The following is a 15,548-nucleotide window of genomic DNA, read 5'->3' on the forward strand; positions in this document are numbered from 1 at the left end:
ATTGTTATATATACACTGATGACAAAGTGTGGCCACCTTGTAGTCGATTCTTGCTTTCACAGGAAGCCAATGGAGCGTGCGCAAGAGCGTAGTATTAGCAGAATCTCGTCTTGTTTTTTTAAGGACTATTCAAGCGGCGTTGTTCTGAATACGTTAAGGCTTGCCTATTTTGTCATCTTGTATACCTGCTAGCACGGCGTTGCAGTAGTCAAGGCGGGAGAGTATGAATGCCACAGCTATGGTCGGATCTGGCCTAATCTGCGCAGCTGCAGATAAAGACCCTTGCAGAGCTGACTTATGTGTGGGTCAAAAGATAGTGTTGAGTGGAAGAAAACTCCAAGATTGCGCTCTACATGGACATAAGGAACCTAGCAGTTCGTAATAAAAAGAGAAACTGTGCTCTCGACTATTGAGACATTGTTCCGAGTGCCAATCTTAATTATTTCTGTCTTGTCTTCGTTCATCTTGAACTTTTTCTCAACCATCCAATCGTTCAGCCTTGCAACGGTACCCCTGATTTTCTCTGCCAGATGGGACACCACTGAGGGTACTGAGGAATAACTGTGAGTCATCGGCAAAGAAGTATAAGATGTCGGTTGGCCGTATGACACCGCTGAGTGGGAATGTATACATAGTGAACAGTACTGGGCCTAGAACTGATCCTTGGGGTATTCGTACTCCGTACTTCAATAGCAAGCTTGTTGATTCTGTCCCTTTAACAACTACACTTTGGGTGCGTTCAGTCAGGTAGGATCCAAGCCACTCTAGGTCGATTCCTGCTAAACCAAAAGTGGCAGAGAATCTGGCCATCATAATTTCATGGTCTAGCTTATCAAAGGCTGCAGCATGGAAAGAATTGATATGTGGCTTATGTCGGAATAGTGAAGTAAGTCGTTTAGTACCCTGACCACTGCTGTCTCTGTGCTACGGCACTTCCTTTATTCAGATTGAAATTCTTCAAAGAGACAGTACTGTTCAAGATGAGAAAGAATTTGCACTAACACGATGCGCTCCCGAAGCTTTGACAGGAAGGGAAGATTTGATACCGGGCGATAGTTTTTTTTTTAGACATTTCGGGTCAAGACTGGATTTCTTTAATATGGGCCTGACAAGTGCACGCGTAAATTGCTGTGGTACAATACCTGAAGTCAGTGAAGAGTTCACAATGTTAGTAATTGTGGGTACAAGCTCATCTAAACATTCAAGGTGCAATGAAGTTGGAATGGGATCAAGGCATTTTTAAAATAATAATCTTCCGAGACACGCTGTAACTCGCCAAAAGGAGAATTTTGAAAGATTGGAGAGTAATCAAGCTGTGATGAGAGGGATGGCATGTCATTTCTAATCTGCTCAATCTTCCCAATAAAGAATCTATTGAAGGAATCAGTGAGTTCAGATACTGGGATAGATGACGGCAAAAGTTCGTTATTTGCTCCCCCTAACATTTCAGCGGTGATCCTGAATAGCTCCTTTGAAGAATTAGAATATAAAATGAATATAAAAATTAATTAAAATATCACTGGCTCCGAGGCCTCTCAACGTTAGTGGCGCGCTGTATCGTAGCACGTTAGACTCAAGACTTGTCGCCCCCATACCAAACCTTGCGAATCAGATGCAGAGGCTACTAGGTTCACCAGGCTTCCCCACATGCTGGAGTGGGGGCGGAGACGTGTGGCAGTTTTTGACATTGGTCACTTGGCCTTTAAAACTGCAACCAAAAACCAGTTCATTTTGGCCACCCCCACGTGGGGTGTTCACGCGACAACCGCGGTGAGGTGGGATCTGGCATTGCTGCGGGATTTCAGTATCAGACTATGCAGAAACATTTTGTGGCTAAAAAAACAAACAAAAGCTATAGTGCTATGTCCACCGAATAAGTAAGTCGGACTCTGTCGTTAGCAAGACAATGCTGTCGGCAGTTCTTAAAGGCGTCTGATATGTTCGACCTTAAGCAACGGACTGATTCAAAGAGTGAGCGCGTTTCTCCTGCGTCCGCGTATTTTTGTATGTTTTCTGAAAGCTCCAGCCACCATTTGTTTTTTAATTTACCAACTTTTGCCTGAATTTATTGAACCATACATGAACGTAATGTTCTGTAACTGTACATGAATGTAATGTTCTTTAACTGTACATGAATGTAATGTTCTGTAACTGTACATGAACGTAATGTTCTTTAACTGTACATGAATGTAATGTTCTGTAACTGTACATGAATGTAATGTTCTTTAACTGTACATGAACGTAATGTCCTTTAACTGTACATGAACGTAATGTTCTGTCACTGTACATGAATGTAATGTTCTGTAACTGTACATGAATGTAATGTTCTGTAACTGTACATGAATGTAATGTTCTGTAACTGTACATGAATGTAATGTTCTGTAACTGTACATGAATGTAATGTTCTGTAACTGTACATGAATGTAATGTTCTGTAACTGTACATGAATGTAATGTTCTTTAACTGTACATGAATGTAATGTTCTGTAACTGTACATGAATGTAATGTTCTTTAACTGTACATGAATGTAATGTTCTGTAACTGTACATGAATGTAATGTTCTGTAACTGTACATGAACGTAATGTTCTGTAACTGTACATGAACGTAATGTTCTGTAACTGTACATGAACGTAATGTTCTGTAACTGTACATGAACGTAATGTTCTGTAACTGTACATGAATGTAATGTTCTGTAACTGTACATGAACGTAATGTTCTTTAACTGTACATGAACGTAATGTTCTGTAACTGTACATGAATGTAATGTTCTGTAACTGTACATGAATGTAATGTTCTGTAACTGTACATGAATGTAATGTTCTGTAACTGTACATGAACGTAATGTCCTTTAACTGTACATGAACGTAATATGAATGTAATGTTCTGTAACTGTACATGAACGTAATGTTCTTTAACTGTACATGAACGTAATGTTCTGTAACTGTACATGAATGTAATGTTCTGTAACTGTACATGAATGTAATGTTCTGTAACTGTACATGAACGTAATGTCCTTTAACTGTACATGAACGTAATGTCCTTTAACTGTACATGAACGTAATGTTCTGTAACTGTACATGAACGTAATGTTCTGTAACTGTACATGAACGTAATGTTCTGTAACTGTACATGAATGTAATGTTCTGTAACTGTACATGAATGTAATGTTCTGTAACTGTACATGAACGTAATGTCCTTTAACTGTACATGAACGTAATGTTCTGTAACTGTACATGAATGTAATGTTCTGTAACTGTACATGAATGTTATGTTCTTTAACTGTACATGAACGTATGTTCTGTAACTGTACATGAATGTAATGTTCTGTAACTGTACATGAAAGTAATGTTCTGTAACTGTATATGAACGTAATGTTCTGTAACTGTACATGAACGTAATGTCCTTTAACTGTACATGAACGTAATGTTCTGTAACTGTACATGAATGTAATGTTCTGTAATTGTACATGACTCTAATCTGATAGAGTGACGTCTTACAACAAGATTGGACCAAGTAGGCCCAGTGAACCTTCTACACAGTCATGTGTCACAACTGAACAGGCTCCTGCTCAACATCCCAAAAATTTAAGAACCATTGGTGATCAACCAGGTCACCTTCACATTCAATGGACGGTAAGATATGGATTGCTTTTCAATTTTGTTTAGCGCTGGAACTATTTACATTAGATGTGATTCAGATTTCAAAGATTTCTTTACGATTCATGCAATCTATCTATCTATCTATCTATCTCTCTATCTATCTATCTATCTATCTATCTATCTATCTATCTATCTATCTATTTATCTATCTATCTATCTATCTATCTATCTATCTATCTATCTATCTATCTATCTATCTATCTATCTATCTAACTAACTAACTAACTATCTATCTATCTATCTATCTATCTATCTATCTATCTATCTAACTAACTAACAAACTATCTGTCTATCTATCTATTCTATCTAACTAACTAACAAACTATCTGTCTATCTATCTATCTATCTATCTAACTAACAAACTATCTGTCTATCTATCTATCTATCTATCTATCTATCTATCTATCTATCTATCTATCTATCTATCTATCTATCTATCTATCTATCTATCTATCTAACTAACTAACAAACTATGTGTCTATCTATCTATCTATCTAACTAACAAACTATCTGTCTATCTATCTATCTATCTAACTAACAAACTATCTGTCTATCTGTCTATCTATCTATCTATCTATCTATCTATCTATCTATCTATCTATCTATCTATCTATCTATCTAACTAACTAACAAACTATCTGTCTATCTATCTATCTAACTAACTAACAAACTATCTGTCTATCTATCTATCTATCTATCTATCTATCTAACTAACAAACTATCTGTCTATCTATCTATCTAACTAACTTACAAACTATCTGTCTATCTCCACCGGTTCATCTAACCGTTCATGTAATCTGCATTACGTTATCGTCTATTGAGTTATTGACTGATGAAGTTTTAGGCACAAAACATTTCAATCACATGAGGAAAATAGGTCGCGTCTTAATAATTGGCCATAAAAACCTATAATTCTTATATGCAATCATTGCAGTAATTGTTCTGAGTAAACACTTTTAAGATTCTATGTGTATACATTAAACATAAGTGGGATTGGAAATGAAACATTTGAGATAGGACAATGGAGGATACTCTTAAAGATTAAAAGGGAACTGTTACCATTAGCGTCTTAAAGACGTAGCGTGAATTATGGTTTATGTACAAAGTGTCAAGTGTACGAAGGTATGTCACATGGACCATTCTAACCTAAGAAAGTACTCGCTAGAATCTTAAAGATTAATAACTCGATCTGCTTGCCTACACTTCTCAATAAAACGGTCTTAAAGGTCTTACTTAGGAGATGAAACGTAATGTAACTGCTTGCCTCTACTTCTCAATAATACGGTCTTAAAGGTCTTACTTAAGAGATGAAACGTAATGTAACTGCTTGCCTACACTTCTCAATAAAACGGTCTTAAAGGTCTTACTTAAGAGATGAAACGTAATGTAACTGCTTGCCTACACTTCTCAATAAAACGGTCTTAAAGGTCTTACTTAAGAGATGAAATGTAATGTAACTGCTTGCCTACACTTCTCAATAAAACGGTCTTAAAGGTCTTACTTAAGAGATGAAATGTAATGTAACTGCTTGCCTACACTTCTCAATAAAACGGTCTTAAATGTCTTACTTAGGAGATGAAACGTAATGTAACTGCTTGCCTACACTTCTCAATAAAACGGTCTTAAAGGTCTTACTTAAGAGATGAAATGTAATGTAACTGCTTGCCTACACTTCTCAATAAAACGGTCTTACTTAATAGATGAAATGTAATGTAACTGCTTGCCTACACTTCTCAATAAAACGGTCTTAAAGGTCTTACTTAAGAGATGAAATGTAATGTAACTGCTTGCCTACACTTCTCAATAAAACGGTCTTAAAGGTCTTACTTAAGAGATGAAATGTAATGTAACTGCTTGCCTACACTTCTCAATAAAACGGTCTTAAATGTCTTACTTAGGAGATGAAACGTAATGTAACTGCTTGCCTACACTTCTCAATAAAACGGTCTTAAAGGTCTTACTTAAGAGATGAAATGTAATGTAACTGCTTGCCTACACTTCTCAATAAAACGGTCTTACTTAATAGATGAAATGTAATGTAACTGCTTGCCTACACTTCTCAATAAAACGGTCTTAAAGGTCTTACTTAAGAGATGAAATGTAATGTAACTGCTTGTCTACACTTCTCAATAAAACGGTCTTAAAGGTCTTACTTAGAAGATGAAACGTAATGTAACCATTTTTTTTTTTGTTATATTTGAAAATAATATTTAGACTTGACTAATACTCAAAAATGGATACCTTCAACTGCAACAGTTTTTTTGTTATTAAAAAAATCGCGTCCCTTTGTCAACACCCTAGGTAATGGGGAGGGGTGCTCCACAGTTTGAGAAACTCTGACCTCAAAATTTAAACAAAACATACCAAAATGATAACTTACATTATTCTAAACGGGGAAAAAACATTATTGTAGATCTAGATTTAGCAAAACAAATGTCTTTTATTATTTTTATTTTATTTTATTGACTCCTGTCCTAACGGTTTACTCATGAGGCCTACTGGTCACTAAACTAGAATGGAGGCCTACTGGTCACTGAACTAGAATGTAGGCCTACTGGTCACTAAACTAGAATGTATGCCTACTGGTCACTGAACTAGAATGTAGGCCTACTGGTCACTAAACTAGAATGTAGGCCTACTGGTCACTAAACTAGAATGTAGGCCTACTGGTCACTGAACTAGAATGTAGGCCTACTGGTCACTAAACTAGAATGTAGGCCTACTGGTCACTAAACTAGAATGTAGGCCTACTGGTCACTGAATTAGAATGTAGGCATACTGGTCACTAAACTAGAATGTAGGCCTACTGGTCACTGAACTAGAATGTAGGCCTACTGGTCACTAAACTAGAATCTATAGTCAGATGTCTTATTTATAAATATTTGTTTGCATTGTATGTTTCTATGCCTATTGACATAGTGTGATTTACCCGGTGTAGACATCAGATTTAACGCGAGTACAAGGTGCTTGTAGAATTCAAATTAACATAACAGTAACAAGTAATTCGATCTATGCCAGCGGTTCTCAACCTTTTATGCTCGGCGACCCCTTTTTACAATCCCCCACTTAGCCGCGACCCCCCCCCGCACACACACACAGCAATAGAATAGACAATAACAATCCATTTTTTCAATTGTCTTTGGCGACCCCTGGAAAATCGTCTATCGACCCCCAAGGAGGTCGCGATCCACAGGTTGAGAACCCCTGATCTATGCGAAAATGTTCGTTAATGAAAAATATATTTTTAAAAAATTGAAATTGTCCTCAGAATAGTATTTGTCTTTAAATTTTGTTTGGCACCCCTCTGTTGATATGAGTATATAGTAGATTTGTACCAATGACTGATTAATGTAATTATTTACAGATCTCATCAACTGTTGTACGGATTCGCATGAAATTTTGTACATACTATTACCTCTTAGGTGCTTGCTAAGAAGCAGTTTAGACAGATTCACAACCTGACGACCACAATTCTCGAAGAACCACAAGCTTCCTATCAAACCTTTGTATTTTTTGTTTCGGTATTTCCCCCAAAAGTCGCGCTCTATATATAAAGCATAAAAAGAAACAACACATGAATACCGTATTTTTAAAGACAATTCTCTTTCCCTGAGTAAATATATTTTTTTATATGCCTTACGCTATTTCCGCTTCTTTTTAGAGGCTTTCCAAAAACAACAAAACTAAGTCTGAATAGCATCAAAAAGATCTTAAGTCTACTTTTTTTTTTTGAGAGAGAGACAGAGCAAAGAATAATACTTTGTTGCACTGTAATTTCTCTACATTCAAAAGGGATCACAGATTTTTCGTAGGACTAACTTCTTTGTTGTGGGCGGGCGGGAGGGGTGTAAAGCGGATAAGTGATACTAGAATTTACGGGCTATAAGCATGTGTGTTGTGTGTGTGTGTGTTGTGGGGGAGGGCGCTATGAAGAGGCTCGTTTCATATAAAAAGTCAAAAGTCTTATGCCAGATAACATTAGGGTGCGCAGTGTGAAAACAATTAAAAGTGGAATCAGAGAGACACACAGACAAATAAAGAGAGAGGCAAAGAGAGCCGGGGGGGGGGCCGTTTTAATTCATTGTAACAGATACAACACTTCACGGGCAGAAAAGTTTGAGGATCAAATGGGGGGGGGGGCGTAGATTGAAATTTCATACAAAAAAAAAAAAAGGAAGTGATTTTCCTGCTTTAATAAAACCAATTGAAGGAAACAACGGGCGTAGCTGGCATGAGGGGCGGGATGGGCGTCAAAATCAGCCCGGGCATTACCATACGATCCGGCCCACAAGGTATTTGCTATATGAATTGTATGTTTTTTTCTGACCTCATAATAGTTAAAGTTTTATAATGCAGTGACAACTGAAGGCATGTATACACACGTAGGTTGACATAATGTCTTGGGTTTCTTCCTGTTATTAGACTGAGGCTCTATAGGAATTTTCAATTTGTAAACCAAAAAAAAAAAAAAAAAAGAATTTACACATAAATCACAACCTTAATTAGTTTCTTACATTATTTAGATATAACTAAAAAACAAAAGTTAAGCCAACATGCACACAATCATATTTGTGCTGTATGCACTCTGGAGTGTCATCTCGATGGTCTGTGATTCGTACTCTGAGCTAGGAAAGTGGCTGTGTAAATTGAAGGCTTATAGTTATCTATTGTTAGTATTAAATTTTCAGGCAATGACCTGATTCTTTACACGAGGCTTATCTCCCCTTAGCGAGTACCTTCTATATATGGAAGCGAATTAATTAATTATGACTAATTGATAAAATAATGGATCAATTGTTCGATATATTCATGTTTTGTTAGGAACAATTAATGATTGTTCAAATGTTCAACTTGTTCCGAGATTAGGAATGGGGGCAAGAAAGGGGTAAAATGTGTAACAGACAGATAGCTTTGTACAGGGTAAAATGTGTAACAGTCAGCTTTGTACAGGGGGAAATGTATAACAGACAGACAGCTTTGTACAGGGGGAAATGTGTAACAGACAGATAGCTTTGTACAGGGTAAAATGTGTAACAGTCAGCTTTGTACAGGGGGAAATGTATAACAGACAGACAGCTTTGTACAGGGGGAAATGTGTAACAGACAGATAGCTTTGTACAGGGGGAAATGTGTAACAGTCAGCTTTGTACAGGGGGAAATGTATAACAGACAGACAGCTTTGTACAGGGGGAAATGTGTAACAGACAGACAGCCTTGTACAGGGTAAAATGTGTAACAGTCAGCTTTGGACAGAGGGAAATGTATAACAGACAGACAGCTTTGTACAGGGGGAAATGTGTAACAGACAGATAGCTTTGTACAGGGTAAAATGTGTAACAGTCAGCTTTGTACAGGGGGAAATGTATAACAGACAGACAGCTTTGTACAGGGGGAAATGTGTAACAGACAGATAGCTTTGTACAGGGTAAAATGTGTAACAGTCAGCTTTGTACAGGGGGAAATGTATAACAGACAGACAGCTTTGTACAGGGGGAAATGTGTAACAGACAGATAGCTTTGTACAGGGGGAAATGTGTAACAGACAGATAGCTTTGTACAGGGGGAAATGTGTAACAGACAGACAGATTTGTACAAGGGGAAATTTGTAACAGACAGACAGCTTTGTACAGGGGGAAATGTGTAACGGACAGACAGCTTTGTACAGGGGGAAATGTGTAACAGACAGACAGCCTTGTACAGGGGGAAATGTGTAACAGACAGATAGCTTTGTACAGGGGGAAATGTGTAACAGACAGACAGCTTTGTACACACTTCTCCTTAAAGTATGCTTTTACAGCTGACTCTGACATTCCAAATGTTACGGGACAGGAGGGGTGGCGAATTACCGAAATGTATAACCAAAGGTTAGCTTACTTCAAATCGTATAACCAAAGGTTAGCTTACTTCAAATCGTATAACCAAAGGTTAGCTTACTTCAAATCGTATAACCAAAGGTTAGCTTACTTCAAATCGTATAACCAAAGGTTAGCTGTACTTCAAGTAATATAACCAAAGGTTAGCTGTACTTTAAGTCATATAACCAAAGGTCAACTGTACTCAAGTCATATAACCAAAGGTCAATAGACCTACTAAGGTACGCATTAACTACATGATTTAACGTCGTTGGATTACTGTGTCTGGTGTCGAACGTTCACTGTATCAAGTAGTCTTTTTACTGTGTCTGGTGTCGACAGTTCACTGTATCAAGTAGTCTTTTTACTGTGTCTGGTGTGGACAGTTCACTGTATCAAGTAGTCTTTTTACTGTGTCTGGTGTCGACAGTTCACTGTATCAAGTAGTCTTTTTACTGTGTCTGGTGTCGACAGTTCACTGTATCAAGTAGTCTTTTTACTGTGTCTGGTGTCGACAGTTCACTGTATCAAGTAGTCTTTTTACTGTGTCTGGTGTCGACAGTTCACTGTATCAAGTAGTCTTTTTACTGTGTCTGGTGTGGACAGTTCACTGTATCAAGTAGTCTTTTTACTGTGTCTGGTGTGGACAGTTCACTGTATCAAGTAGTCTTTTTACTGTGTCTGGTGTCGACAGTTCACTGTATCAAGTAGTCTTTTTACTGTGTCTGGTGTGGACAGTTCACTGTATCAAGTAGTCTTTTTACTGTGTCTGGTGTCGACAGTTCACTGTATCAAGTAGTCTTTTTACTGTGTCTGGTGTGGACAGTTCACTGTATCAAGTAGTCTTTTTACTGTGTCTGGTGTGGACAGTTCACTGTATCAAGTAGTCTTTTTACTGTGTCTGGTGTGGACAGTTCACTGTATCAAGTAGTCTTTTTACTGTGTCTGGTGTGGACAGTTCACTGTATCAAGTAGTCTTTTTACTGTGTCTGGTGTGGACAGTTCACTGTATCAAGTAGTCTTTTTACTGTGTCTGGTGTCGACAGTTCACTGTATCAAGTAGTCTTTTTACTGTGTCTGGTGTCGACAGTTCACTGTATCAAGTAGTCTTTTTACTGTGTCTGGTGTCGACAGTTCACTGTATCAAGTAGTCTTTTTACTGTGTCTGGTGTCGACAGTTCACTGTATCAAGTAGTCTTTTTACTGTGTCTGGTGTCGACAGTTCACTGTATCAAGTAGTCTTTTTACTGTGTCTGGTGTGGACAGTTCACTGTATCAAGTAGTCTTTTTACTGTGTCTGGTGTCGACAGTTAACTGTATCAAGTAGTCTTTTTACTGTGTCTGGTGTCGACAGTTCACTGTATCAAGTAGTCTTTTTACTGTGTCTGGTGTCGACAGTTCACTGTATCAAGTAGTCTTTTTACTGTGTCTGGTGTCGACAGTTCACTGTATCAAGTAGTCTTTTTACTGTGTCTGGTGTCGACAGTTCACTGTATCAAGTAGTCTTTTTACTGTGTCTGGTGTCGACAGTTCACTGTATCAAGTAGTCTTTTTACTGTGTCTGGTGTGGACAGTTCACTGTATCAAGTAGTCTTTTTACTGTGTCTGGTGTCGACAGTTCACTGTATCAAGTAGTCTTTTTACTGTGTCTGGTGTGGACAGTTCACTGTATCAAGTAGTCTTTTTACTGTGTCTGGTGTCGACAGTTCACTGTATCAAGTAGTCTTTTTACTGTGTCTGGTGTGGACAGTTCACTGTATCAAGTAGTCTTTTTACTGTGTCTGGTGTCGACAGTTCACTGTATCAAGTAGTCTTTTTACTGTGTCTGGTGTGGACAGTTCACTGTATCAAGTAGTCTTTTTACTGTGTCTGGTGTCGACAGTTCACTGTATCAAGTAGTCTTTTTACTGTGTCTGGTGTGGACAGTTCACTGTATCAAGTAGTCTTTTTACTGTGTCTGGTGTCGACAGTTCACTGTATCAAGTAGTCTTTTTACTGTGTCTGGTGTCGACAGTTCACTGTATCAAGTAGTCTTTTTACTGTGTCTGGTGTCGACAGTTCACTGTATCAAGTAGTCTTTTTACTGTGTCTGGTGTCGACAGTTCACTGTATCAAGTAGTCTTTTTACTGTGTCTGGTGTGGACAGTTCACTGTATCAAGTAGTCTTTTTACTGTGTCTGGTGTGGACAGTTCACTGTATCAAGTAGTCTTTTTACTGTGTCTGGTGTCGACAGTTCACTGTATCAAGTAGTCTTTTTACTGTGTCTGGTGTCGACAGTTCACTGTATCAAGTAGTCTTTTTACTGTGTCTGGTGTCGACAGTTCACTGTATCAAGTAGTCTTTTTACTGTGTCTGGTGTCGACAGTTCACTGTATCAAGTAGTCTTTTTACTGTGTCTGGTGTCGACAGTTCACTGTATCAAGTAGTCTTTTTACTGTGTCTGGTGTCGACAGTTCACTGTATCAAGTAGTCTTTTTACTGTGTCTGGTGTCGACAGTTCACTGTATCAAGTAGTCTTTTTACTGTGTCTGGTGTGGACAGTTCACTGTATCAAGTAGTCTTTTTACAGTGTCTGGTGTCGACAGTTCACTGTATCAAGTAGTCTTTTTACTGTGTCTGGTGTGGACAGTTCACTGTATCAAGTAGTCTTTTTACTGTGTCTGGTGTGGACAGTTCACTGTATCAAGTAGTCTTTTTACTGTGTCTGGTGTCGACAGTTCACTGTATCAAGTAGTCTTTTTACTGTGTCTTGTGTCGACAGTTCACTGTATCAAGTAGTCTTTTTACTGTGTCTGGTGTCGACAGTTCACTGTATCAAGTAGTCTTTTTACTGTGTCTGGTGTCGACAGTTCACTGTATCAAGTAGTCTTTTTACTGTGTCTGGTGTGGACAGTTCACTGTATCAAGTAGTCTTTTTACTGTGTCTGGTGTCGACAGTTCACTGTATCAAGTAGTCTTTTTACTGTGTCTGGTGTGGACAGTTCACTGTATCAAGTAGTCTTTTTACTGTGTCTGGTGTCGACAGTTCACTGTATCAAGTAGTCTTTTTACTGTGTCTGGTGTGGACAGTTCACTGTATCAAGTAGTCTTTTTACTGTGTCTGGTGTCGACAGTTCACTGTATCAAGTAGTCTTTTTACTGTGTCTGGTGTGGACAGTTCACTGTATCAAGTAGTCTTTTTACTGTGTCTGGTGTCGACAGTTCACTGTATCAAGTAGTCTTTTTACTGTGTCTGGTGTGGACAGTTCACTGTATCAAGTAGTCTTTTTTACTGTGTCTGGTGTCGACAGTTCACTGTATCAAGTAGTCTTTTTACTGTGTCTGGTGTCGACAGTTCACTGTATCAAGTAGTCTTTTTACTGTGTCTGGTGTGGACAGTTCACTGTATCAAGTAGTCTTTTTACTGTGTCTGGTGTCGACAGTTCACTGTATCAAGTAGTCTTTTTACTGTGTCTGGTGTGGACAGTTCACTGTATCAAGTAGTCTTTTTACTGTGTCTGGTGTGGACAGTTCACTGTATCAAGTAGTCTTTTTACTGTGTCTGGTGTCGACAGTTCACTGTATCAAGTAGTCTTTTTACTGTGTCTGGTGTGGACAGTTCACTGTATCAAGTAGTCTTTTTACTGTGTCTGGTGTCGACAGTTCACTGTATAAAGTAGTCTTTTTTACTGTGTCTGGTGTCGACAGTTCACTGTATCAAGTAGTCTTTTTACTGTGTCTGGTGTCGACAGTTCACTGTATCAAGTAGTCTTTTTACTGTGTCTGGTGTCGACAGTTCACTGTATCAAGTAGTCTTTTTACTGTGTCTGGTGTCGACAGTTCACTGTATCAAGTAGTCTTTTTACTGTGTCTGGTGTGGACAGTTCACTGTATCAAGTAGTCTTTTTACTGTGTCTGGTGTCGACAGTTCACTGTATCAAGTAGTCTTTTTACTGTGTCTGGTGTCGACAGTTCACTGTATCAAGTAGTCTTTTTACTGTGTCTGGTGTGGACAGTTCACTGTATCAAGTAGTCTTTTTACTGTGTCTGGTGTCGACAGTTCACTGTATCAAGTAGTCTTTTTACTGTGTCTGGTGTGGACAGTTCACTGTATCAAGTAGTCTTTTTACTGTGTCTGGTGTCGACAGTTCACTGTATCAAGTAGTCTTTTTACTGTGTCTGGTGTCGACAGTTCACTGTATCAAGTAGTCTTTTTACTGTGTCTGGTGTCGACAGTTCACTGTATCAAGTAGTCTTTTTACTGTGTCTGGTGTCGACAGTTCACTGTATCAAGTAGTCTTTTTTACTGTGTCTGGTGTCGACAGTTCACTGTATCAAGTAGTCTTTTTACTGTGTCTGGTGTGGACAGTTCACTGTATCAAGTAGTCTTTTTACTGTGTCTGGTGTGGACAGTTCACTGTATCAAGTAGTCTTTTTACTGTGTCTGGTGTGGACAGTTCACTGTATCAAGTAGTCTTTTTACTGTGTCCATTCTACTTGTATTGACCAGTGAACCGATAGAATGTCCAAAGATGAAAATGAAAATGATGTCATGCTATTACTAAAGCTTGTCTTCGAGTTTCAAGATCAATAAGGAATGCAGTACTTCCCGCTTTGAAAACGTCAATGTCTTTTCAATGGGAAGCGATGTCTAGATCTAAAATATATGTACTCATTATCTAATAGAAATAGCTGCAAAAATCACAGCCATATATCCAAATACTGCAGGAATAAACTTCCTTTTTCTATATAAACAGAATTTATTAACTATCACTAATTGTTTTTTTTTTTATTTTTTTTATGTTATTGACTATATGAATAATTAGTGCAGAAGTTCAACTTAGAGAATGGAAAATGGGAGAAAAAAGACCTGCACAAAACGCTAAAAAAGGATATATAAAGCCAAATCTTTTAATAAGCATTTATTTCCCTTTTTCGATACCAAACAAAATAATTAATAACCAATAATTAATTAAATAATTGTTTCTTTTTTTATGGATTTATGTTTCGTTACGTACATCCAATAATTGTGTTTTAGTTTTCACTTGATACGAGATTTGGGTGCATGAGAAATAACGTGTCCATTCCTGTTACCTGACAGACAGAGTTGATATCAACTTTGTAATGACAGAATAGTCTTCCAGGTAGCCTACTAGCTGCTCAGTTTGTGGTCAGACATTCTGGGACCTCATCAACCATAAGAAAAGATACACTATTACCTTGACATGCATTTCTTTGGTTGTCAGAAGTGGATGGCTGCCTGGTCGTGCGGTTTGCACGCTGGACTGTCGTTCGGACTTATCGATGGTCCCGGGTTCAAACCCTGCCCGCTCCCATCCCCCGCCGTCCTGCGGGAGGTTTGGACTAGGAAGTAATTATCTTCAACTCTGAAGGAACATCCGAAATAAGTAAAACATTTTACAAACTTCATCGTCAAAGATGGACATTGATAACTTGGAAGATGCAGAAATACTTCTGCGTGATAATAGTGGACAACGAATTGCTTGTTCAACAAACCCTTTACTTTTACTTCTATATTTGATCAAATTCCTACTGTATACAACCAGTGAATACCAGACTGAACATTGAAACAGCAAGAACTTCTTTGTTCGTTACATTGAACTCTTTAGACGTATGCTATAAGAAATCATTAGGTGTTACCTGTGTACAGACCATAGCAGTTCTAAAGGAAGGAATCATTAGGTGTTACCTGTGTACAGACCATAGCAGTTCTAAAGGAAGGAATCATTAGGTGTTACCTGTGTACAGACCATAGCAGTTCTAAAGGAAGGAATCATTAGGTGTTACCTGTGTACAGACCATAGCAGTTCTAAAGGAAGGAATCATTAGGTGTTACCTGTGTACAGACCATAGGAAGTGTTGAGAAGCTTTCTATTAGTGAATTTTCACGATAAATTTTGAACAGAGTAACCTCCTCTTTGTTTACATTTTGGTTTTTAAAATCCGGTTGACATTATTAAACAATACAATAACATAGAGTCGACATAGACAAATAATAGAAAGTGATGTGAAGAATTGTGGATCGATGTAAGGTT

General features: G+C 38.0%; 1 protein-coding gene across 3 annotated transcripts in view; it reads left to right on the forward strand.

The window, feature by feature from the left end:
* Positions 1-15,548, forward strand: part of LOC106071377 (neuroglian-like) — a 232,569-nt gene that overhangs the window by 151,929 nt on the left and 65,092 nt on the right. For all 3 annotated transcript variants that reach the window (XM_056024540.1, XM_056024541.1, XM_056024542.1), the window contains one exon: positions 3,486-3,633. In XM_056024540.1, coding sequence (XP_055880515.1) covers positions 3,486-3,633 — 148 coding nt within the window. The remainder of the gene's footprint in view (positions 1-3,485; positions 3,634-15,548) is intronic.

The sequence above is a fragment of the Biomphalaria glabrata genome, chromosome 3 (genome assembly GCF_947242115.1).
Source record: "Biomphalaria glabrata chromosome 3, xgBioGlab47.1, whole genome shotgun sequence".
Lineage (NCBI taxonomy): Eukaryota > Metazoa > Mollusca > Gastropoda > Planorbidae > Biomphalaria > Biomphalaria glabrata.